This window comes from Platalea leucorodia (genome assembly GCF_965183815.1).
Source record: "Platalea leucorodia genome assembly, chromosome: 4".
In the NCBI taxonomy this organism is placed as follows: Eukaryota; Metazoa; Chordata; class Aves; order Pelecaniformes; family Threskiornithidae; genus Platalea; species Platalea leucorodia.
The window spans coordinates 16,339,002-16,365,073 of NC_138826.1; the positions used below are offsets into that span (position 1 = coordinate 16,339,002).

Consider the following 26,072-nt stretch of genomic DNA (forward strand, 5'->3'; position numbering starts at 1 on the left):
ACCCTCCCCTCTCACCTGCCATCATACCTGATGTATATCACCATACACCTGCGCTCACCTCTCCCTTAAAGCTTTGGTTTTGTAATTTATACCTACATTTATTTCTTCTGCTCTGTTCTTTGTATGGGTGTTACTGAAAGCAAGGCCAGTGAAGTGCATTTTCTATTTCAAATGTGAAGTCTGGCTCTCCAATCTAAGAAACAGTGGAGCACCAAACATTTCAACGTTAATTGCTGATGTTTTCCTATCAAGCAAGTCAAAGGAAAAGCCCAACTCCTACAGTGTTCTGTTACTGATGTGTCTTTCATGCTTTAAAAGTTTTGAAGTGTTTTTCAAGGCTCTTAAGAAAACATAATGCAAAAAAAGCCACATGCTTTTTAATCAGTTACATGCGATATAAAACAGGTGGCATGGAGGATCTGCAAGCAGTGAGGAGGCCTGGACTTTTCCCTATGAAAAGGGAGCGAAAGGTTTGCCTCTGCTTTTTCCTTATAATAGCTAATTAATACACAACTACACACTGGAGAGGTACATCGCTTCTAACAGGGCAGTTAACTTTGGATCGTTCAAGCTAGTTTCTTTGCAAAGCTTAAGCTGCACAATTCTTAAGCCAGCACCACCAATTAAACCTTCCAGACCTTGGGCCAACCTCCAAGTTGTGCAGCCCAGACTGTGTTTTATCACCTCCCTTCCTTTTCGTTTTTAAACACAAAGCATCCATGTATTCAGTTGATGCTGACAAGGTTTGTTAACACTCAGCAGATGGGGAAGACCACACAACTTCCCGAGTTCAGCAACCAAAACTGGGGCCACATTAAAAAACGTTACCCATAATCAAATGAAAATGCAGGAAAAAACAAGCAAACCTGATGTAAAGAGCCAAATGTGCTCTTCTTATTTGCAAAATAACTAATACCAAAAAGGAAGTCACCATACTTGGTTGCATTATTTCCTATAAACTCTATGTGATTCAGAATTGCCCTAGCAAACACCAAAACATTCTAAGCATTAAAAGGCTGTTGAAATCTTGAATTCTCATTTTACTATTAAATTTGCATTGGCAAAAATGCAGTGCTGACTACTTGTAATAAGATATTTGATTTTTTCCTCAGTTCCTTTTAGCTCTTCCATTCAAAGACTGACAGCAACACTTCTTTCCTGGTCCACTCACTGCAGCAGGCTGACTCCTGCTCCTGCCTCACCTCACCACTCCTTCTGTCTGCACACAAGGGGCCAGGATCTTTTCCCGGGTGTTGCTTGTGATCCAGTGTCAACGGTATCATCTCAGCACTAGAAATGTTTGACAGAACAGTGCTGCCATACACTATGAAGGGAAAGCTGCTCAATTTAAGCATTTGGGGAAATATGGAGGAACAGGCATATCTTACAAAAAAGGCATTCAGCACAGGTACAGGCCACTATTACAAAGTTTTAAACTGCCAATAATTACTGAACATTTCTGTGAGTGATACTGCAGATTCCCCCACATTTAAAGAGGAAAAAAAATTTGCATTGCTTCTATTACCTTGGCTAGCATTCATTCTGAGCATATGCATAATTACTTATTATTGATAGGCACACACTTAGAAATTTCTGACAATTTAACCCAGCTCAAACACTGCTCGAGCCTAACTGATACAGCATTTATTGCCAGGTAAAACGCTGTAAAAGCCTTGCTCCAAAAATACTAGTCAAACTTGCAGCAGGAAACCTGTTAGTGCAACATAAAGCAATCAGGCTGCTTACTGTTCACCTACCAAACCCCGTTTTCCTTTCACCCACGCTGCACTTGCTTAAGTCATCATTTTCCTGACTATATTTAAAAAGCATTCCTCGCCACCAGCTCCCCGGTGCAGTGTAAGTTAGCTTGCATGGCAAAATTTCCTTGTCTGTTTCAAGACTCCTAAAGGAATTAAACCATGCAAGTCATTAGAGAACTTTGATTATTATTTTAAAGAACAGGTCAGATGATTACAGAACCCATTCAGTAACAAAGGGATTAACTGCTGCTTTAACAGCCAACATGTGCTAGCTGAGCAACACAGCGAAAGTGATACGGGCTGTGGCATTTGATGCTAATGAGCAATGACACTTATCAGTTTGAGAGCGCCAAGGCTTGGCAACATGCTTACTATACGAAAAAGAGAAAAACTGCATAAATCTCTCTCTGGGAAAAAAATGCAAAGAGCAAAAAAGGATTAAAAAAAAAAACGACACCTGAATGCTATCTAAAGGGCAGAACTATATTTGGCTTCACAGACAAGCCATATTGTGATACTCAACAAGAAAGACGATCAAAATTAGAACCAAGATGAAGATCCCTTTCTTATAAAGGCTTTCAACTTTAGAAGTCTGGCTTTGTTTCAAATTTCAAATGAAACTGTATTATCTTTCACCTCTCCATTAAAATTTCATATTTATCCTTAATTTGAATTGATGAAAAACTCTGGACAAAATTCAAGATTTCAGTTCAACTTTAAAATACAAGATTTGGGAGAAAAACTGTGACAAATCAAACTTCCATGTTGAAAGCATCCAACTACTAAAAAAACTGAGGTGACAATATTTCAAAATAAGAACGGGCAAATATTGAGAAGTGTTTTGATTTCAGCCTTCCACTGGAAAATGGTTACATCCCAGTTATCTGTAAAATAAACCCACTGGCTCCAGCACAGAGTAATTTGTTGCGCAGCGCACGTACGCACACGGCAGACCCACGAGGCGCTCAGGACTAACTGTTCGCCTCTCTTTCTAGCAGGGCTCCTCTTGCCCCAGAGCACGAAGCTCAGCTCAAGACCTAAGAGTCTTTAAGTCTTCAGATGCCGCATCTCTGCCTTCAGAGGAGATGTACAACTGCTCTGTACAAAAAAGTTGCTGCAAGATAAACGTGGCCACGGGCCCCTGGCAGGAGGCCAGAGGAGCTGACAGCAGGACCAAGTTTGGGGTGTATTATTCTAGGCTGGCATGCCTGCTCGTTGCTCAGCACGTTCGCCATTCTGCTTTCATGGGAGCCAATATACTTTTCCTGACCTTTACTTCCCACAGTTCTCAGAAAGCCTGAAAAATTAATATTCAGGCGACTTCTAAGGCTTCCTTCTGCATAGTGATGAACAGGGAGAGCCAGCAGAGAAACAAAAGACCCTCTCCCTCAACACAGGTGGCACAGGAGAGCAGGAGTAAACAGTGCTTAATCTCCCGAACAGCAATGGCAAACCTGAGTGTCAACAAACCTTAATGACTTACTGTCCCAAACCACCTCTGCCATTATTCAACAGGCAGAATTAAGAGGTGGTATGAAAAGAGCAAAGACAGACCTGTAGCCCCTATAGATTCTCTGCGGTTACATGCTGGGGCAGCTAACGAAAGCTCCAAAACAGGCTGCACTGGGCTCTTTTAGACCCTCCCTCCAACCAGCTCTTCATAACCCAGTAACAGAGCCACATCAAGTATTGACTGCTTTTCCTGTTTCCTTAAATGGTCTTTAACATATCATCAATCATACCATCACTTTTAAGTGTTTTTAGCCATTTCAGGGAAAGTGCAGTCAGGCAGTTAGCTGCTAAAGGTCACGTTCTCTTCCAGCTCTCGCAGGAGTTAAGATTCACCACAGCCCGCTCGACTGGGGCAGAGTTCGGCACCGTTTGCTTTCTCCTGATGGTGGGTATCATTAAGATTCAGTTCCTGCCCTACCTGTACACGTAAAGCGTTGCTATAGGAAGTGCCAGTCATGTTCAAATCGCAGAGCGCCTTCACGCCTGGAGACGGAGGCCTCTTAGGAGCGCCGGGCTGCAGACCCTGAAGCCGATAAACAAGACCTCTTGTGTCAAAGGGTGTCCTGACATCCTGACCTGAAGACTCAAGTATCCTCAGGATCACAGTGTTTAACACCACCAACACTACAATAACACTTACTCTCTATATATGCACTTTAAAAAAAAAAAAAAAGACGAGAGAGAGACTTTGCTGAAATAAACAGCATATTTAACCCTTCTCTGAGTTTAAGGCCGATTCCCAGCATGATTTACTGCTCCTGTCCATTAATTCCACGACTAAACACGGAAGGCCGACCAAAACTCATTCAGTAAAAACTTATTTTTTAAGTAAGAAACAGACTTTAAAAAAAGACTCTCCCAAGTCTCTGAAGTACTCTAGCTTTCTTTTGCTATTACAACTTAGTATAAAACTCTTGCATTCTGAAACACAATGGACAAAATCCGTGCTCCCATATAAAAACTGAAACATGTATGGCTGAAAATATAAATTACAAATGTGATATTTTTACCAGGAGGTTAAGCTAGTGAGTGATTTCTCCACGCTTCCTTGCAGCACAACTCCTCCATTCTGGCCCTCGCTCACTGAGCGTAGCCATCACGGTGACTGCAAACTGCAGAAAAATGAAGAGCTTGCAGCCCACTGACATCTTCTTGAATTTCGCCTCTGTCCTGTCATCTTAAGAGCAACAACTCCTTAAAATAAGTCTCAGGACGGCCCTTCTGTTTAATTGCTGCATGGATAAATTTCAGTAGGTCTCGGGCTGACGTACAGGAGGAGAATTCTCTCAATGCAAAAATACAAGCCTGAAGCACAGGAATCCAGGGTGAATTTGTTAAGTTTCAAATGCAAAATAAGATCTTTGATCCAGTCTTTAACTGATTCATGAAACTACAAGTCAGTAGATCAGTTTATCTGAACTTCTGTATATCGCAGGCTGTTGCATTTTTCAACATTATCCTTGCACTACGCAGTCTCATGCCAGTAGCTAGCTAGAGCATCTTTCACAAAGGTATTCTGTTCAGATATGAAGAGGGGAAGAAAACTGATCCCTTCTGTCATTTACGGCAATGGTTAATTACCTATTAAAAAATGGTACCTAATTTGCAGTTTCAGTTTGCTTTCAGTGTCTAGCCTTATGTTCCTTTTCTGGTTTGGCATTTTGTCTTCTCAAAGATGCTCGAACACTCTAAAGAGCATACCTCAGGTTTTGGTTTAAAGAGATTAAGATACTGAAATCTTGAAAGCATTCTTACTAGCTTCTCATAACCGACGCTTCTCTGTCCTTTCTCCAATTTTTCAATATACTTTTTGAAACAGATACCAGACAAAATTGCAAAATATATATGATCGTAAAATCACTTTCCTGCTCCTGCTAATATTTCAAGGGACAAATAAATCTTTTTAGCTGAACATTTCACGAGAGACCTAGAGTAAACCTGCCAGTCACTGCTTCTTGAGTCACTGCTTTTCAAGATACAGCCCCCTTTTGCAGACCAGCACTTGTTTTTTTATGAACTGCACTGCCTGACAGGTTAAAAAGCAATTCACACTGCTTCATCTACTTCATGACTTAACCTTCTGCCAGTCTTCCAGTAACTTGCAAAATTTATCAGAAATTCTTACATCCCTTCTAATCGCTGAAAAACTTACCACATAGCACTGTTTTCTCACTTGCTTAAGGAAGTGCACCCTTGACATCTCTGCCTTCTGGGGATGATCCACGACAAGGACTTTGTCACATCACTTATTCTTGGAATCTGCAGCGTTGTTATTGATGCACACTGCCAGCTCCAAAAGAAACACTATGAGTTTCACATACCCATAGAACTTCAGTAATCTCTGCTATAAAACTAACACACAAAGGTTCTTAAATACCTCTTCTCTCTACTGTCACAAGTTTTCCAGTTGTGCAGATGAGCTGTAACATATGCATGTCAGCAAACAATACTTGGAGAACCAACAGGGAAAATTTAAAGCCAAGTCTGACCAGCAGCAATCTCAATAACTTCTGAAGTCTCCTCCTGTGCTGACGTTCAAGAGCTCTCCAAGTTCCTCTGGGCACCTGAAGTTCCTTTGGTAATGAACGCTGACATACGACCCCAAATTCCTAATAACTCTCTGCTGATGGGCAACCTGATTCATATCGTTTGTCTGCTTTAGCCAAGACAAAGTGCTTGACACTAAACAATTTGAAGCAAACTTCTGAAATTGTCTTATAGCTGTAGTCTGCAATGTGCTATTTGATCACATCAGCAGTTTTGGGGCCATCAAGTGCAGAAAAGTGACAGGAAGACAAGTCTCAGCTCTGAAAACGGGCTGTATCTGTGTTTGCTCTCAATTAACAATGCTAATAGCGTGTAAACGCATTCTTCATCTTGCAACTGTGGTAACTAACATCAAGTAACTGCCAGGGAAACATCAATTAGAATGAATTTATGAGCATACAAATACATTCTCTCTCCTCTGCAGGAACCACTGTCCATCAGTTGATCTCTCCAATGCAGAGAAGAACCCAAGCTGCCATGACCACAGACCACTCTGAAGAAAAATCACCCTTGAAATGCAGTATATTTCTAACGGAACAACCTAACAAATACCACATCCCTCTACCTTTTTGCTTTCTTTACACATAACTTACATAAAATAGATCAAAAATCCAATTAAATTTCTAAAAAACAGGTCACCTCTAAAACTCCCATATACTTTCTACAAGACTGCCAAGGAGTTCTCATACAGATCTGGATCTCATCCAACCTGAAATACATTTTGGTGCCCTAAAGCCCATGGAATCTCAAAAGGACAAATTATTCATCAATGTCACCTACTAAAATGCATTCTGCAATGTTGCTAGCTCAAAATGGCTCTTTGCTATGAGTGGGCAAAGTGATTTATTTAGTATATATACATATAGCCTCTGAAACACTGCAGTCCTTCTGACAGAGAGGCATACAAATGCGAGGATTATGCAGATAAATCACAGGTGCAGGACTGGGTTTTACTGTACTTCCACTGTATGTGTGTATATATGATTTACAACTAGTTTCAGATGAAGTTTTGTAATATTATAACATTAAGAGCTCTTGTTTTAGAAAGTTGATTACCACTTTCAAATACGTATCTTCCTACCCCTGTGTATTGACTAATACATTAAGCTAGAATAAGACAATATACTTTTTGCTTCACAGCTATTGAGAAACTCCTAACCATGATTAGATTAGCTGAGTTCAACCCAGACCAAAATGATTTCTGGGATGTTCCCATAGCACATTTCATCTAGTACATCTGCATTATTTATGGCATTTACACAAGGAGAATTGAAGGCTTTTATAAACTAAGACACAAATCAATACAAGCTCTTAGCAGATGGGGCCTTAGTAGGGTTCCACAGCAGCATCGTTCCACACCGAGCAAACTCTTTCAACTGAGTAACTGATAACGCAGCAGGAAAGGTCTGCTTACAAAGTCAAGAATTAGAGGCACCCTCGGCACCCAACCTTTCATGAGTACTGCACCTGCTTCATTTCGAGGCTAAACAGTCAGGGCTAGGTTTGCATGCTATAGGTCACTTAAACTGCTCCGCAACATTGACTGCAAGCAATACGATAGCTCTGTTTCATTTCCCTCCCCAAGCTAAGATAAAAAGGCTGTAACACAGATGGCTTTCCCTGTCAGAGGCACCATGGACTGGGGAAGAAACGGATGGGAGGCAAATTCAGTTTGGCACTCAGTCTGGTCAGCAGCGTACTCCGGAGGAGACACTTCCCAGCCTCCGCTGTGTTGGTGCTTGCTGTAGGCAGCACAGATAGAGGGGCAGAACTGGCCTGCCAGACCAGCACTGGGCAGGAGAACCAGCTGGAGCCACAAAGCCTTAGGTCCTCAGTGAGGGAAAGACCCTCCCCACCTCCATACAGGTATAGCCCACAGCTGGGCCAACATGGGACGGCAGATGACAGTAAGATATATGGCTTCACATCTGCCTGTTTCCAGATAATGCTCTTTTAATGCTCTTTAATTCACCTTGGCTGGTCTTCATAGATAAATGCTCTTCACAAAGCATGGATCATTATTTGAGGCACTTACAGCAGAGATCTCCTACCCTGATCCATTTGTTTTTCTAACCAATCTAACTTGTGCACTGAGAATTGATCATAGGGGGTTTTTTGGATTTAGTGAAATCGAAGTTTGTCTTCAGAGATTTTCGCAAAAGAACCTTTTTAAACATCTATTTATAGAGCAGTGCATGGGGATCTGCAGTAGCCAGAAGGAAAAAGGAATGAATGATAAATTATCCAACATGAACTTCCTTTAGAACAGTAACCTGCAACAGAAAAACAGCTTACGTCCCCGTTCAATTCCTTGCTCTACAAAGGCTCAGTAAAATGATTCGTCTCCTTAACCAAATAAAAAAAAAAAAAAAACAAAGCCTAGGGCCTTTAGTTTTTTACTTTTTTAAATCAAAGAAGTCTGAAAAGGTCCCACCCACTCAGCCTTCTTTAGCTGACAAACAATAGGCTACTGAACTTATGAAGACCTTTCTTCCCAACCATTATATTTGAATCAGGGCTAGCAAGAAAGAAAAACAGACAAAAAAATCCCGTTAGTCTTAATTAAAATCATGCCTGGCTCGGCTGGCACAGGTTTTACTTTCATGAGATTTATGAGTTCATGATCCTGACAGCTCTCCATGAGTTCTTTCTGGAGAAAAAAGGAACAGTGAAGATAATGACTGAAATTCTAAAGTAAAATCATTAGGGAAGAAAAATCTTCCATGGTTCATCATTCTACTCTTCTCTCCACCAGCGCTCCAGAAAATTACACACTTCTCTGCCACTCCCAGAAAAGAGCAAAAGGCTGCTAGACAGGAGACCAGCTCATGAGAAAGTATAGTCTTCTTCCTTAGACATCCTTCTTCTCAATTACCAAGGACAATATTTCCTGTGCATACACAAGCAGCAGCAGAAAGCCACAGAAAGGCTTGGAGGCCTTCTCTTCTCTATACAAAGCTGATGTGGGTCAAAATGTAGTTAGGAGGCTCCTTCGCATAACAATGAACCCTTACAGACACCTAACGTGGGAATACAGCCTTCTCGACTGGAAAGTAGTGACAGATTTAACAAACCACATGTATAACCTAGATGGGGGATTGTAAGTAAAATGTAATCCTTCAATCCTGAAAGCAGTGGGATGGGCATGCTGGCACATTGCCTTACTCTTGATAAAGGCTTTGAAGTAAACAGCTGATTCCTGAGAAGTTCCTGGCAGATAAAATTTATGTAAACATTAAAAATTGCCATACTGAATCAGGTAGCAAAGGCCAGCTCAGTGCCCCACCTTCAAAAGTGTCTAGAAATCAGAGTTCAGGTAACGCCTTAAAAGCAGACATGAATAAAATGATACTGCCCCAGAAAGAACTCTTACTTCCAGCCACATGCAGTTCAAGATGATATGCGAGGCAGAAGTGATATCTGTAGGATCAGTAACCCATGATGGAATTTTCTTCCATTCATTTGTATAATCATTGCTTTAAATTCACCTTTAAATTCACCTAACCTTTTAGGTATTCTGCAGCTTAACTAAGTTTTGCATAAAGCAGTATCTCTCTGGTTTGAGCTTATCTGATCTTCTGATGCACCCTCTTCTTACAGCTTCTCTTCATCTTCTCTATGACATTTAATATTTTTTACAAACTCTGCCACGTCTCTTCCAGACGGAATACTTGTTGTGTATATAAATGTTCTTCATAACACATCTGGTTCCATACCTTCAGTTGTTCTTGCTGCCCCTTTCTGAAACTTTCCTAGTTCTGCTACACCTTTTTGAATTTTCTAAGATCTGGATACACAGCAAATGAAAGACTAGGTTAACTAATACAAAAACTTGCCTTGCCTTTGGGAATCAATTCCAATAAAAGATAATACACTATTTACCGAGGGAGAGGGGTTAAGTTGAGAGGCAAATTAGAAAAAGATATAGCTGGGTAAGAGAGACTCAGCAACTTGAATGATTTTAAACACCACAACTAACAGTTTAGGTGGTGCATATTAAATATTTCATCTAGAGTGGTGTAGCAGCAGAAACGGTAAAAAAAGAAAGAAAATAAAGAAAACCAACAACTTTACAATAGATTCACTTTATTGTTTCTGTGGGAACATTAGCTCATGTGGAAATCCCAGGCTTAGTGTTGCAAAAGGATAGCAGTTATTTTGTGCATGTGTGTGGGGGTAGTTGCACATGTAGCTGTGTCCCTGACTGATGAAGGGAGAATGAACTAATATCCTAAAGGCTGGGGCAAGTTTTATAATGAGAACTTAAAATAGCTTTTTATTAAGTTTTCCTTAAATTATTTACTGTTGGCCTCCTTCAATAATTTTAGGCTGTTACCACAATTCTGGTGCTGTCCAGCTTCTTGTGTTTCCATTTTGTAGGGTTTCAGGAAAAAAAAAAAAAAGTGTCTAGGGTATGGTCAGTGAGTACAGAGAAGGCCTCCGAGAACGAGGAAAGCACACATGGTTCTTCCCCCCAAATCTGCCCTGAAACTTCAGCAGCACAGAGAATAGTGAACTGCTATAGTGTTGATTTTTCAGGTGAGACAAAAAGCAAACCTCCTGCCCACTCAGTGAGCTTTACACTTTTCAACAGAACAGAAAGCTAAGCTTCAGTATCCGGCTAAATTCCTGTTTGGGTGGCAACTCTGGAAGTTTGCCTCCAGACATTCCTCATTCCTCACCCTAGACTGTCGCATGGTGAACCTGTGCAAGGTTAGTACCATTCCTGTGTTTCAGCAGCACACCAAAGAAAACACATAAAAATCTCAGAATGTATCCTCTACAGTGTGTGATACTTCTGTAAAGGAAACCTAGAATATTTCTGGGAAAAAGGCAGTAAGATTATAAAACAGTAGTCAAAAGAAAAATACCGACATCTTTCCTGAGGCTAGGAGAAAGCATGCTGTGCTAAACAATTTAATAATTAAATTGAAGAAGAAAATACCATTGTAATTAACATACAAAGAACCAGCATGGCCTAGCTAATCTCATCATGAAGAGATCGAATAAAGTAGCATGCGCTTTATGGAGCAATTTAATCTGGCAAGCAATTAATCGTAAGAGCACTAAGTCAAACGAATAGATTTCCCTTTAAGGAGATCACATTCATCATCTGTAATGTATTCTAAACTGCAATTTGTTAGCCAGCCCCTGAATTTTACAGAAGGCATTTACTGTCTTCCTTTAGTGGAGAAGTGATCCCTGACTGACAGGAGGGAGTGGCATCAGTCTTTTTGAACCAGCTAGCCTATTAACACTAATAGGTTCTGAATCATTGATGCAGGAAGCAAATAACTTACAAAAATCAGCTACAAGTTTTTACAAGCCTTATACTTTAGAAAACACTACAATGGTATTTACCAGACTATTTGAATCATGTCCTAATCCATGGATCAACCTGATCTGACCCATCCCCGTAATGCCCTGGAGCTGATAACATTACTGATAGGGGCAGGGGGAATTAAAAATAAAAAAAGAAAAAAAGAAAAAAAAAAATCAACCTTGCTCATTGAGAACCTCAGCAGGCACCTCTTACCTGGGCTCCTCCCGGTGCAAGTCTGGGATTCTGGCTCTCTCCATCCTCTCATGTTCTCAGCTACAAGATAATCCTTCCCTGACTAGTTTTAAGTGGAATTAGATCAGTTTAGATTGTATTGTTCTAACTGATCACAAGACTGCCCCAGACCCTCACTGCTTTTAATGTTAGAAATCCTTTCACTTCCAACTTTTATTTATTCATGCTATTCCCCACCCATTTGTTCACATTACAAACTGCCCTTCAGCTTCAGAAGCTGCTCTCTGCCGCTTCTGTTTCCCACGACATCAGTAACCACTAGCTTTCACTTTGCTGGATTGGGCAAAGCACTCGCCAAGTGTCCTTCGGAAGGAAATAATGATTTTTGTTGCTTGTGTCTGCACCTGTCCCCATCCAAGTTTATCTTTCTAGAAGATGAATTTGAAGGCCTCCTCTCTTCCTAGGAAAGGCTTTCTATTGAGTATTTTCCTATCTCACTGCGTAGAGGGCATTATTGTTCTTCTGCTTGAGTGCGCAGTTTGGATCATGAAGATGAGCTGGCTGAAAGCAATCAAAGCTCACATCCTCTAGGTGTCCTTGGGCCCAAACTGATTCCCCTCCAAACACAGCAAATGCTTTAAAAAATAAAGAAGTGTTATCAGACAGAAAAAAGGGCCCTAAGAATCATTCAGTGCATCAAAGTGTTAACAGGGACCACTAAACTTTACCAAAAGATAAGGGGCAACATTTCACTTCATCTAGAAACCACAGAAAATTCACTCAACTCAAGTGAGGCTATGGTCCATGTGTGAAAAAAAGCTTGCTAGAGACATACAGCTTCTGCCAGTGCCTTCCTGCCCCCCTGTCACTCTGAATCAATTCAAAAGACAGATTTCTTCAGAGTAATGACAGTATGAGACCTATGCCTGGCTGCTTTCAGTCCTCTTCCATCCTGATAATTTCCCTTATGCTCCACTCAGATTGAAGGCATGAATGTAAAGTAGCCCCATGCCAAATCAAAGTTAAATAAATAGTCCTGGAGATAAAGTGCAATGAAAAAAAAAAAAAGTCCATGAGCTATGTTCCTGACCAAGTTCAGTTAATATCATCTCATTCCAAAAATAGTTAAAACAAAACTCGTATTATACTGATCATGAGAAAATGCTGCCTTACTGAACTGTCAAAAAAAGCATGGGGAGAAACTTATAAAAGTAAAATTAATCAAAATACAGATTTTGGTACTCCAAAGGGAAAAAGAAAAAAAACCACAGCAAAAGATGGCTACACTTGAGAAAAACTCCTGGTGGCTAAGCCTTTAAAGTCCTCTGAGGTGAACCTAAGTGCACAGTATTGTTTCCTGATGCTTTCCTGCTATATAACATCATACTTAAAATTAGACCGATACCACATTAAAATGACAGCAAGTGCAGGCACAATTCATTTAACAATTAATCTACCCTAGCTATCATTTTCACTTGTCATTAACTGCCTCTTAAATGCCCTCAATTTCATATAACCATAGACCCTTCCTTTAAACATACACACGGGGGAATATGCCATTATAGGCATTATTCAAAGAAGCGCTTTCTGTCCCCATCATCAACCACAGCATTAATCACACTGAGAATAGTTTCTTCTCACAAATGACTGAGTTGCATAGTTGGATCTCATCAGCAGGATCCAATTTACTGATAAGTTCACAGACAGCAGACAATACTGGGCATCTGCAGCAACACATACTGTGAGTCCTCTAGTTTCTACCGTTCACTGATCTTTCAGAGAAAGAAAATAGATGCCGAGCACCACAAGCTCCTACTGATTTAAATAAGTGCTCTACTCAGCATCTTTAGCAGTTGGACCCAGAGTTAACATATAGCACAGTGCACTCAAAGAAAACAAGCTTTCTTGCTTCTTTTACCATTTGACCATGCCGTGAAGAGACTGCTCTCTAAAATCAAATCGGTTAGGTTGGAAAGGACCTTTGGAGGTTACGTGGTGCAGCTTTATACTCAGCATATGGCCAGTTAGGCCAGTTTGCTCATAGCTGTGTTCAGGCAAGATTTGAATAACTCCAAGGATGGAGATGGCACAACCTCCCTGAGCAATCTGTTCCAGTATTGGATCACCCATGTTGAGAAGAATTTGGGAAGAACTTCCCTCACTGCAATCTGACTTATTTCATTTCCCGGTCAAACTTAAGATCTCGGAGCAGTCTTGTTTTGTGGCTCTTCGCTTCTGACAGAAGTTTATGCTGAGAGTGGAAGTCACCAAACAAGGAAGAAAAATAGGTGCTATCCAGTGAGAATTGCACAGTCTGCTCCTTCAACAAGGCTCCAGGTATCACACATGGGCTAGGCTCAAAGCAACCACAGCTTTCAAACGCTAATGAACAAAGGAATCAAGAACAACATATGGCAGACCTATTGCTTTCTGAGTTTAGAAGGGAAAGTCTGCCTCAGACAAGCTCATCTCAAATGTCCATAAAAAGTTAATATGTCAAGCTCAGATTCCAAAGCAAACAGTGTTGCAAAATTATAAGGAGGACATTAAATAATTACAAGTAAGTATAAGCAAAAGCAATTGGCCTTTGTTCATGTACATTGCCGTGCTTAAGAGGCTCCCTGTTAAGCCTTTTCAGACACCCCATGAAGGACATTATATAAAGTATATCATATTCATGCCCCTCTGTCAGCAGCAAGAGCTTTACATTAATTAACACAACACACAACCTTCTGGAAGAAGGATCCAGTTTAAAATTCCTCATCCAAAGTGTGGGCAACATCACGACTTTGTTTAGAATAAAAGGCATTTATCCTGCCCTCAAAGCACTTACCAGCTACATTTTCTGTAGTGGATAGACGCATTTTTTCACAGTACCCAAAGCCATCATTGAAATTCAGTGTTCTAAAGTTTGAGATCATCCTTCCCTTGGCCACAAAGGTTGCATTACTTCCCATCCCACACAGACTCAAAAACTTTCCATAATCCAACTAATGAGAAGAAAAATGTCACTGTAATTAACACACAAAGTGATGACCTAATTAATCACTAAAGCAGCAACGTGAAAAAGCTTTTGGGCTTTCAAAGTCTTCTAGCAAAGTCAGGCAAAAGGATTGCCAGGAAGCTTTTAAGGTCATTCCACTTTCGGCCACCCTCAAAATAAGACACATTTGAAACCATGCTCTTAGACCCTATCAAACAGGACTCCACTGCAGCAAGATGCCTTCGATGTGTCAACGATCTCCTACTCAAGACTCCCTGCCGAGTAGCACCCAAGTTCTCACTTTTTGGGCTCATGGCAGTATTGCCTCAGGCCCAGTATGCAAACTGAAGCTTTAGGCAATGGTTATGTTGATATTTGTCTTAACAGCAAGAACGGTTTGCAAAAACCACCATACACTATACCAGTACAAGCAAGAGAATGTGTGCTTAGGCCCCTGCAAAGAGTCACATCAGTGACCACTGATGACAGCGGACATAAGCTTCAAAAACACTTTGCAGCTTATTACCTAAAACTGGTGTAACAGGTCAGTGCTGCTAAGAGAGACTGTCCTGTTGTCCCTAACGCCGAGCTGCTTGTATGCACACCCTCTACAGGACTGACACAGCCACTCACCTATCTGTATGCCATGAAGGCTTGAGAACTGACCCAAGGCTAAAACACATTGTTCTGTTCTTTTTTTTTTTTTTTTTTTCCTGCCTAGATAGCTTTATCCTGGGTCAGGTCCGCAGTCTCCTCCTTTACATGCAGCTGCTCCCCACAGAAGAGACGGCAGGAATGAACGGCAGGTGAATCCTCCTGCTCAGTGATCGCAGAAGCACAGGCTGGGGAAGCACGCTAGGGCAGTTTTGACAGAGTAACATCCTTCTATTAAACCCTTATCAGCATGAGATATCCGAATCCGATACCCGTCACGGATTAATTCTTCATCAGACCGCTCTTACCTGAATCTGGTTGGCTTTGACAGCTGAAAAAGAGCCAAGCACATGGGCATTTCTGACTGCCAGACCTTTACAGTTAGCATCCCTTGAGACAGGCAACAGAATTCCGGCCTCAAAGTTAAGGGAGAAATTGCTACCTCAGAAGCATTACGGCATCATTTTTTGAATTATCCTTCTAGCTATAAGTTAGAAAATGATTTTAAAGAATAAAAAAGGTAATAACAAAAGGTTGCATTCTGGGGTTCCCAAACAAGGGCTTTCTCCCAAATATCCTGGCACTTCAGCCAATTTAATTCAAACCACCTGAACCTCTGGTGTCTCTTATGGTCTCTAACTGGACACACAGATATTAGAGTCCAAAATATTTTCACATTTTGGAAGGGGGAAAACAAACAAACAAAAAAACCCCAAACCACAACTCACTCAAGCTCCCTTTTTCCCCCCCTCAAGGCAGCATTTTACTTTTACCTTAGTCTTGGCTATACCAACCAGTATTTACTGATGGTTGTGAAGCTAGCCCCTCTGCTGGTAGGGCAAGACAACTTTCTCTGCCTTCAGTGGGAAGAGCTCCTAAAAAATAAGCATTTTAACTTTGAAAGCTAGGATGCGCGTTTCTTTTAATGAACAAAGCATTACAAACAAGATGCCCTCCTCTCACAGTTCCCTGGGAACTGAGCTCCCAATTCTGGTGCAATCTTCAAAGAGACTGCAGTTCTGCAGTCATGCTAACAATGTATTATCCTTGCTTTCAGTTCAAGATAAGGTAGGTAATGAAGTACCTTAATGAGCAGATGTACTTAATGAGCAGGTACTTTGTCAATTTAGTCCTAAAGGAAGAATTAAGAGAATAGAGCATTTACATTTCTAGAGCAAAACCAAATTTTAGGCCCCCCACTAGTATAAGATAATAAGAAATACACGTTACTGGATTTTGAAAAGCTTTTTTTTTTTTTTTTCTAAGTACACATCCCACAGCCCAGACTTTCAGAGGGAATAATAATTCCGGCTGCTGCTGTGAGCAACAGATTTCTTTTAAACAGAAAGAGCAAAACAGCATTATACTACATCATTTTTCAAGGGATAAAGGTGTTATTTAAGCTCACAATGATTTTTACATTGTTTGGGTTATGAAGAAAGCTGCTTAATGTTCTCCTTCCATTAAAGCAAATCTTGAAAGCTAGATTTGAGACCAGTGGAGATCAGAGTCCCTTATATTTACCCAAAGAATAAGAACAGCATGGACAAAGTTTTGACAAGCTATAAACAGCTGGTTCAAACTGTGCTTCAGTCATGTTCCAGTAGGGCCAGTTCCCAGGGCCAAGAGACTCTGGTTGCAGAGGAGATTCATGCCTTGCTTCCTGGCTGCGTTAGAGCTACCAACAAAGATGTCGACTGTAAGGTTGAAATCTATCAATTAGGAATTGAACTCAGGCCAGCCACAGTACCAGAGAAATAATTAAGGTTGTTCTCGTAAACAGGATGAAACAATACAAGCATTCAAAGCGAGAAACCAGCAGACCTTTTTGGATTTTGTGCTGCAACAAAAATCCTGAGGTGTTTACAAGACTGCATCCTAGCTTTGCAGCACATGCTTTAATGTATTACTGAGCTCACACATCACTTGCCTGTGCCCAGCAAGGGGATTCAAGACCAAAATATCTACAAACAAATCAGAAAAATAACTTCTGACCAATAAATATTATGTCCACCACTGAAATAAACCAAAATCACTCCCAGTGCTAACATATAGTCTCCACTATTTTTATGTTTCTACAGAGAAAGGTATTTGGCAAACAAAACAAGAATGATTTCTTGCCTGGTGCCACACTTCTTCAGACCAAGCAGTGCACAGTCACCCACATAAATCAAACAGGAGACCACAATCGCACCGAGGAGTCTCTTTCACTTTTCTCCTCTACTGACGGTTCTCCCAAAGCTCCAGACCGTGAATTCACTAGTACAAAAGCAGAAACTATGTGCCAAACATTAGATTTCCAAAGCTGAATACACAACTTTCAAGAAAAATTTGCTAGCAGCTTAACTAACTCCATTTTATAATCCCACAGTCTGCACCCATGAATCCAGTGAGATCCGCAGACATGAATTCCCCTGTTCACAAGGCAGCTGCATTTGATACAGAGTAGAAGAAATCTGGGTTGCAATACTTCAGTAACAGATGTAACATTTCTCAGCAAACTTTGCTAAGTAGCCTATGGATCCTGGCTAACCTTCCAAAATGTTCAGATCTGAAGGAAGAAATGTTTCCAACAAAATGGCCAGGAAGACCAAGGTTCACAAGTGGGTAAACTCTGCAGTGAGATGTTCACCTTATGAGAATCACATGAACTAAGATACTTGCTGAACTTAGGAAGAGGCTGCCAAACAGTGGTTGTGCTGCAGAAGAGTCTCCTTTCTGTCCAGCAAACAAATCCTCCCTTGAACAGATGCCTTCTATGGCAATCCTTACAGAGCAGCTGAAATACAGAAGTGGATCCTTTTGCAAGTTCCCTCTTAAAAGGCCAACCTGTTGACTTCACGACATGAAGAAAGGAGATGAAGGCGGCCAATACAACTGCAGACACTGGAAAAAAAGCTAAGAAAGCCAGTTAAGCGAGGCTGCCATCCTGGGAATAAATCACTTCCACTCCAAGTTCATCCCCACCCTAGTCCAAAAAGCATTGCTTACTATGAGGATGAAATTTTAGAGAGAAAGTGATCCCTGCAGCATGGCTTTTAAGTGCATTAAAGAAAGCAAGTCACGGTATGGCATCTCAGATGGAGGCATTTCTTTGCCATACAAACAGCTTTGCTCAAAATCAGCATCAGCTCTAGAAACCTTAAGTCACCACAAAAAAAAAAAAAAAGGAAAAAAAGGATCCAAATAAATTAATTCTTCCAAAAACCCACTGCAAAGAAAAAAGTTCATTAAAGAGAAAAGAGGCTTGACATTGTCAGAGTCCATTTCAGTCGCTGCTGCCTGGGAAGGGAAGTTGCTAGCAGAAAGAAGGAAGGTGACCTGGGATGCACCTGACTTGCTGAACCACGGTGCTGTGTTAGTGGAACTGGTCCATACAACGCCACTCAACTAACAGATTTGCTCTCTGGATTTGAGCCAGTGGCAGAGACAACATTTAATTAAGCCGCTGCATGAACGAGAAAGAATGAAGGAAAATTACAGCAGAATGAAATTGGCTACGGCTCTGTAAGAGAAGCACACCAAGATGAATCAGCTAGTAAATAAAGAGCAATAACTGAAAACTAACACTGCTGTCTCACAAAGAAATCAGATAATGTAAAAGAAATGAAATGCTGAAGCTACACGACTAGAGAAAAACCCTAAACGTTAATAAAAATACTGGAAGCGTGGGTAGAGTGCCATGAGATAGGAGCGCTTCTTTCTTTCTGTTTTTATTCTTCTGTTAAGATGTTCTGGTCACAACGGCCTGGAAGTGAGGTCTTTCCCTTTCATTCCACCTGCTTCCTCTGTTGAGGTGCCAGCTAATGCCAGAATCTGTTCACGTCAAAATCTGTTGCTCCTAGCAAATGAACTTTCCCTACCAGAATACTGCAAGGTCAAGTGAAAAACAAGCAGTGGTGGCAGATGAACTCTGAGTAACCAAGCTCCCCTATAACCATTGTGGTATTTTTCAGGAACCGTTCTGCTGTGCCAGAGTCCCTATGTAACAAGAAAAGCATGCAACAAGAAACACATGAAATGACAAGAAGGGTCTAGTAACCTTGCTTCTTCAAGGAGGAGTGAAGTGATTACAGGTCACTAGAAAAGATCTAGAACCAAGCCAGAATCTTCCCCTAGAATCCACTTTCAGTTTTTCAGCATCATAATTTTTTCAGGCTACCACCTGAAAACTGTGATGAACTAATTCTTCAGATAGCTTACATGCATAAAACTTGGAAGTTTTCTTACAGTGTTTTAGTAACAATTTGATCTTTACTCTTGGCACAGTTATGTTAGGCTTTTAAACTACCAATAAAATACATTTATGAGTTTTTCTTTGGGTTTCGTTGCTTTTTTAATAAGGAAAAAGTAATTATTGACTGTCTTGTACTAGCCTGTGATCTGAGCTCAGTCAGGCTGATTAGCAGTGACAGCATGTCAGAGGTCATTACCATTAAACACACCTCAGTGAACGATTCAATGGAGTTGTTATTCCACCAGTGGTAGCCCTCAGAAGTGGGTTTAAGCATGATAGGGAATGATCTCCAGACCACTCCAGGCTAAACTGCATGCCTGAGCACCCTCTGCTGCTCAACGCTGGCCGGCCCGAGCCGAGCAGTTCTGCACAGCCCGTCAGTCCCGTGGTTACCGGTCCGTCAGTCCCGCGGTTACGTGTGCACCCAGCGCAACGCTGCTGCTGGCAGCTACTGCGGGAAGAGTAACACCCGAGCATCCTTAGCCAACACTCGTCATTCATCTCCGAGAACTTGGAAGCAAGCAAGTGCCTTGGTTTTTTCAGCTTGGAAATTATGGCTTTAGATTAGCTCATTGTGAAAGGCAAGACGTTTGTGTGTGCGTTTTATATATAAACATATACCTATATGTAAGTATATGAATGTGTGTGAATAGGCATGTATATGTATTTGCATATACATGGATATCCATATATACATATATGCATACACACATTCATATATGTGCACATAAAATATACACATAGATATCCATATTTTATATATATATGCACATAGATTTTCTTGACCATTTATTTTCATAAACGGGCTTTAAGCTTGCCCTCCCTTTTTCATTCTCTCACACCTATTAGCAAGAAACGTGTGTGTGTGTCTCCATTAGGTCTGTACAGAGAGGGAGAAGGAAGGAGGGAAGTGTGTGTGTATATATAAAAATTTTTTACACAGTTTCAGCTGACTGTAATCCATAGGCCTCCACTCTATACAGCAGCACTTATCTATCAGCAGGTCCCCTTTCATGTATCCTTCATAAATGCTACAGCCATCCATTACAACATGACTAGGTCAGCAGCATTTAGCTCTCCTCTCCCCATGAACAGACGCTACATTTCTTGCTGTAAAGGGAACAATGCTGAAGGTACTATGTGGACTGCTTGCAGCCACTCACTTCCTAACAAATATCTGAAGGGAGCCTCCTCCTCTGTCAAGGTTTTCAATAAGTGCGGTTCTATGGAGTGCTGGTAATTTAACATGAGCTATAGCTTCAGAGCAGGGATGCCAGGTATCCTATGACAAATAAGCACAGCCCAATTTGGCCTTCTTTCACCTAAGTAAAATTGTAAATGTTCCTTCATAGTGCTCCTGCCCAGACTGGCAGCAAGCATAACCATACACATCCATGCAATGCTTTAAGTGCTCCTCCCAAATCCCCAATCTCTCCTTTACGACCCCAAAGGCAGCCTTGGGAGAAGCAGCACCTCCTGTAGAAAGAAAGAATATCACACAGGGTGGCTCATGTGGAACAAAAGTAGCTGCAAGATGGTAGAGTGAATGAAAGCACCCAAGCGAGGACTGCAGTGTATACTACAACAGCACATAAAACACCTTTTAGAGAAGAAAAAAAAACACCAAAACCCTATCATCTAGTTCCAGACTACAAACTTATTCTCTGCTTGTTAAAAGTGTTTCAGTGAGAAAAATAAAATTACTTTAAAAATTATGATGGGACTGAATTTCAGACAATGGGGAAATTCAGTCTATTACTCATTGAGTTAATCTATTTATTCACCTTGAAAAAATCCTGATCAGGAGAAAGGCTATTAAAAGAATACAGGGATTCAGCTGCCACCTTCCTCACTGAGTAAGCAATCAGAAGATGCCCCTCTGAACCCTGCGTTAATAAAACTCTCATTAAATGCAAACCTGCACAATGTTATCTTAAAGAGGCTCATTAGCTTAAAAAAAATTACTTGTCTCAAAATGTGCTTATTTCCTCATAGGTGAGAAGGTGAGTTTTCAAACCACTAACTGCTGCAGCTTCTTATTTCAAGTCCATCAGCGCTGCAGCTATATCTTGCAGTCCATCATGTCTCAATTATTTATGTAAACTACAGAGATAAATCCACAGATAGATGTTATAACCACTGTTACGGGATAGGACAGCAATAGGTATCACTCATTCTGGTATGGTATGTAAGATTTCAGCCAGATAAGGCTATTCTGTTTCTTCAAATTTTCATTTTCTTTAGGTTGGACAGGAATTATGAATTGCCTGTAAAAAGCAGAGGTATGGAGAGAAGGTAGGAATAGCCTCCCCATCTCTCAATACTCAAAACGAACATTCGTGACTGCTCTTTTCACTGGAGTAAGGACTAGAAAAATCAGATAATCAGCAACAACCAAACCCAATCAGACTGTTTAGTGGAGAATAGGGTCCAACTAAAAAGTACAGATAGTACCATAACAGGATACCCAAAGTGGGGTATCTCTCTGCGGCTGAGTTTAAACATGAATGTGTCAAAAATTCTCTAGGTATAAGTCATCCTGACTCTGTATTATAGCAATTAATCAGATGACCTCGCCAATCCAGCACTGTGGGGTACAAGCAGGACTGGTTTATGTGTCTCCCCAACAGTTATTCCTGTAACACAAATGCATTGCACCTTGAAAAGTCGTAAACAACTCACCTCTCCTGGCAGAAATACACCTAAGATTGTACAGTAGGATTCAAGACACTTGTTAAAGCCCACCACATGCATGCACACAGATGTTTTTACATTTGTAATCTTTCCCACCAAAAGCCTTAGGATAAGAAAATGACAATTTTTATTTATTTATTTTTAAATAGCTGTTGTAATGAGATGACAATATAAACCAAAGGGTAACTTTGCACTGCACTGTTACAGCAAAAAGCAGGTAATCATTGCTCATAACAACTTTCCAGAATGATGAAACAAGCGGAAGGAAAAATCCAATGTGAGGTAGATTTCTCTGAAGTCATTCCCTTCATGGCAAAGGCATACAAATAAGAAAACGTATGCTAGGAGCACCCTAAGGGGAAACCAAAGTGGCACAAACAAACAGGCAATCCAGACAACAGGGAGCTAAGCCAGGTTCAAACCAGCATGTCCTTATCAACGCATAAGACAATTACATCTTATGAAAATATTGTCATTCATTAATATACTGTGTTTCTCTAATCAAGCCATCAACCTGACAGCCCTAAAGGCCTTATTCTCCTCAAGCATCCCCTCTCCCTGTTTCTCTTTGGTGATTTGGGCCTGCAACATCTCCATGACTCTGCAACACAGAGCCGCAAGTGTGTGTGCACAAGGCTCCAGTTTGCACTCCTGGTCCGACATCAGAAGAAAATATGTGGCCCTAGTATTAAGGGTCTTCCTACAGACCTTGCTGCAGAAGTGGGACAGCCAACAGACCAGGACAGAATGGTCTTTCCCAACAGACTGCAGAAAGCTTCAGACCTTGGAAGGCCCAAGGCATTCCTCAAAGAATTATCCTCTCATTCTTCTGCTGCATGATCTGCAACTTCCAAACACCGAAATTCAGTCTTTAGGCCAAAAAGGAGTATTACATTATCACGGGCCCTTTGCTTCATCCATTTTCCCTGTACCGAGACAAGTTTTTTGAAACTTTCTAAAGCATGTTGTCTCAAAAAAGGCATCTACTCCTAGTCACCCCTTTGACAGCGTGATGTTTCAGTCACCTTCACAAAAGCATAATACCTTTGGATTTCTCCTGCTTCCAACAACTGGCTGCTCTGAAATCTATATGGTTAAAGAACCTTATGTAATATTTTTTACCATGAGAAGAAAACAAACAAGGATGAAATACCCACCCCCTCACTTTTTTTTTTTTTTTTTTTAAAGAGGAAATAGGATAAATCAAACAGACTAACTTCTCTGAAGGCTAATCCCTCTCCAGGCCTTGAATAATCTCTAATTTAGACTTTGTCTAATTTCACTGAGTGAAAAGCCATCCAAGTCATTCATGAAAACTTCTAAAGCTAGGGAAAGACCTCATGAAACTTCAACTTACATGAGGAGCTGGGTGGAGCAGGGGAAAGCTACCAAAAGTCTGGAAGAGAAACACGTCAGAGGTTTCACTGGTTCCAGACAGCACCATGCACTGAACATGTCTGATACAGGCTGTCCAAGGAGGGGTATCACAGTGCCAGTTTTTTGGCCGTATCTTGTCTCAGTTGCATGCTGATCTTTACAAAAGCATCTGTTAAGCCAAAAGGAAATGAGCCAATGCAAAACCTTGGTTGCACAAACCAGAGGTGAGCACAAACACTCTGCAACCACTTGCTTTTTTTAATTTCTTCCCAGTTTAGTCTTCTCTCCCTGAGTATACAGAGAATTCCCAGGGCAGACACTTTGTGTCACATTAAATGACATTAATTTGCCAACAGCTATCTGTTCTGCTGCTTCACCCCAAGTGCATTATCTGCCCACCAGTGTTCATTTATGTCTGTTTACAAAAAATAAAAATAAGGATAGTAGCAAAATAAATCTTCTGGAACCATACGTGATGTTATTAAGCTTACAGACTTACTAAAGGAACCCATAAGGTGGTTTATAGACATGTAAGATGTATATTGGCTTGAAAGATGCCCTCAGAGAGTTTGTCCTAGACAATCTCTTTTGTAGTGAGGAAAATGACAAGTATGAGCAATGTAACAGTACTGAGCTGCTTGGTGTTGCATAGACACCAAGTGTCTGGGGTGACTGGGGAAGCGATGGACAGATATTTTTTCAGTATAAATACTCATATCTTTTATGGTTTGTTTACAAGCCAGAGATAAGCAGTAAATTCTCTCTCTCAAAATTCTTCCATTTTCCAATTAATCAGATCCATGAACCTCTTGCCCAGCACCCAGCTTGGTCAGTACTAGCTGCTTCAGAAGCCAGGAAAAGAAATTATTGCTGTCATGAAGGCATACAGCACAAAAGCACCCCCAGATATTCCTTAGCCTTACAAGTCGAACATAACTGCTGCCCTTGAACAGGAGGAAGAGGTTTAAGAGAATACTGAAATGTCTTTAAATAATCAGTTTTGCACAAAAATCTTGCAATGTTAAAAGAGGCCTCGAATCTTCTTATTACAGCTGGCTTATAGTCCCCTTCATAGCTTCATAGAATTGCAATAGAATCACACAACAGAAATCCATTAGGTCCACAATTGCTCTGCCAGCACAGCATTGTTCCCTACTGTATAACTTCTCCCAAGAATGCTGTGAGGATTAATTCATTGCAGCTTGTGCCATGCTTTGAAAGCACTCAGTCTACAGAAGAGCCAAGAGAATTATTAGAAAGAGGACAATCAAACCCTGGTGATCCTCTCTTTATCCCAGTGGGCCCTGTTTAGAGCAGCAATTTAGCCCAACAAAGAGAACAAATTCAAAACCAAATTCAATACAACAAATGTGAAAGTGTCATGATAAGAATGCAGTCAACACAGGACACAAGAATCTCTAAAATGGTTATTAACTTCTACTCCTTACCTAATATTGACTAATGCATGGGTCACCTTGCTTGCAGGCTCTTTCCATTGACCAGCATTGGTAGAAAGCCTTAGGACTGAAAGGAAAAGACAGTTAACAGTGCCGGCACAGAACTGGCAATTTTGTAATCCAAAATGTCAAAAAAAATCTGCTTTGGTGAGATGGCAGTCCGGGAACCACATCAAAACAAAGGTCATCTTTGAGACAATCTGTGATCCAGGGCAGAAGTTCCCTTCAAAGCCCATCTAAGAAATGTAAGGAACACGGCAGAGGTAAGCAGAACAAGGTAATGACTGGGAGACAGGAAGCAGAGGGGACAGGAGAGCCTAGGTCCTCCCAACTGCTTTCATCATCACATATTAAAGTTCATTTCCCCCAGAAACAGGACAGCGTCCCTGGTCTATAATACATTTTATTCCACTGTTCTCCTCCAGTTCCTATTTATACAAGGTTCTGTCTGAGCTGGAATACATCCTGTGATTTAAACCCAACCCAGCAGTGACGGATTCTTTACCTCTCTGCTTATCTGGAATTGGAGAGAGGGATTACACACCAGCCTAGGGAAAAACACTCCCTGTAGGAATGAGGGCGTTGTTCTGTTGCACAGATGGTCCCTGACAGACTTGGGAGCAGATCTGAAAACATTCTGCAACAGGAAGAACTTCTAGGAAATCAAATTCTTCTGCTAGAGCACCCAAAATATTTATTTAGGTCAGAATCTGTAGTGTTTCTATGGTGGCAGTTACCTGCACGTCTCTTGCTAAGTACCAAAACAATCACAGATCCTGTAGCGCATTTTTGGATTAGTTTTCCATATTGCCTGAATAGAAAGGAATTTTCTACAAATTTGTATATACAGGGTTTTCTGGAGGTTACATTCCACAAGAACAGTTCACCTTCAACTTAGAAGTGAAGGAACAGCATGTCATCAGAATTTAGGACCATCTGGGAACATGGATGCTACATGTGAATCCATAAGCACAGTGGCTGCATACTGTTATTGCATGAGAGAAGCTTTCAGTCCTGCAGACATGAATAAAGTTCAGATTCAGAACAAGAAAACTAAATAAATAAAAACCAAGGCAACTAGATTCCACCTCTGCTCCCAACGTAGAAAGTTTCAGCCACATTAACAGGAAAACTAAAAGATAAAGTAGCTTTCTCATCTGTGCTAGCAAATGTCCCGAGGCTGGGGGACAGAAGGGTGACTGTAGTCGCAGCGAGATGGACTGCCAAGCCAAGGGAAGCTGTCAGGACACCTGGCTAAACTGCGGCATTCATCGACTTGAGACAGTGCTATCTTCTCACTTCCTAGTGCTACCATTACATGTCATCTACAGAAAAA

At 41.0% G+C, this 26,072-nt stretch overlaps 1 protein-coding gene across 13 annotated transcripts in view; it reads right to left on the reverse strand.

The window, feature by feature from the left end:
• Positions 1–26,072, reverse strand: part of ARMH3 (armadillo like helical domain containing 3) — a 132,698-nt gene that overhangs the window by 42,821 nt on the left and 63,805 nt on the right. For 12 of the 13 annotated variants that reach the window (XR_014227906.1, XR_014227907.1, XR_014227908.1 and 9 more), the window contains one exon: positions 24,728–24,803. Coding sequence is in view for 9 of the 13 variants with exons in the window: in XM_082309471.1 (XP_082165597.1) it covers positions 24,728–24,803 (76 nt within the window). In the remaining 4 variants the exon portion in view is untranslated. Of the gene's footprint in view, positions 1–23,259; positions 23,449–24,727; positions 24,804–26,072 lie in introns of all 13 variants that reach the window. The other variant, XR_014227909.1, reaches the window with a different exon arrangement.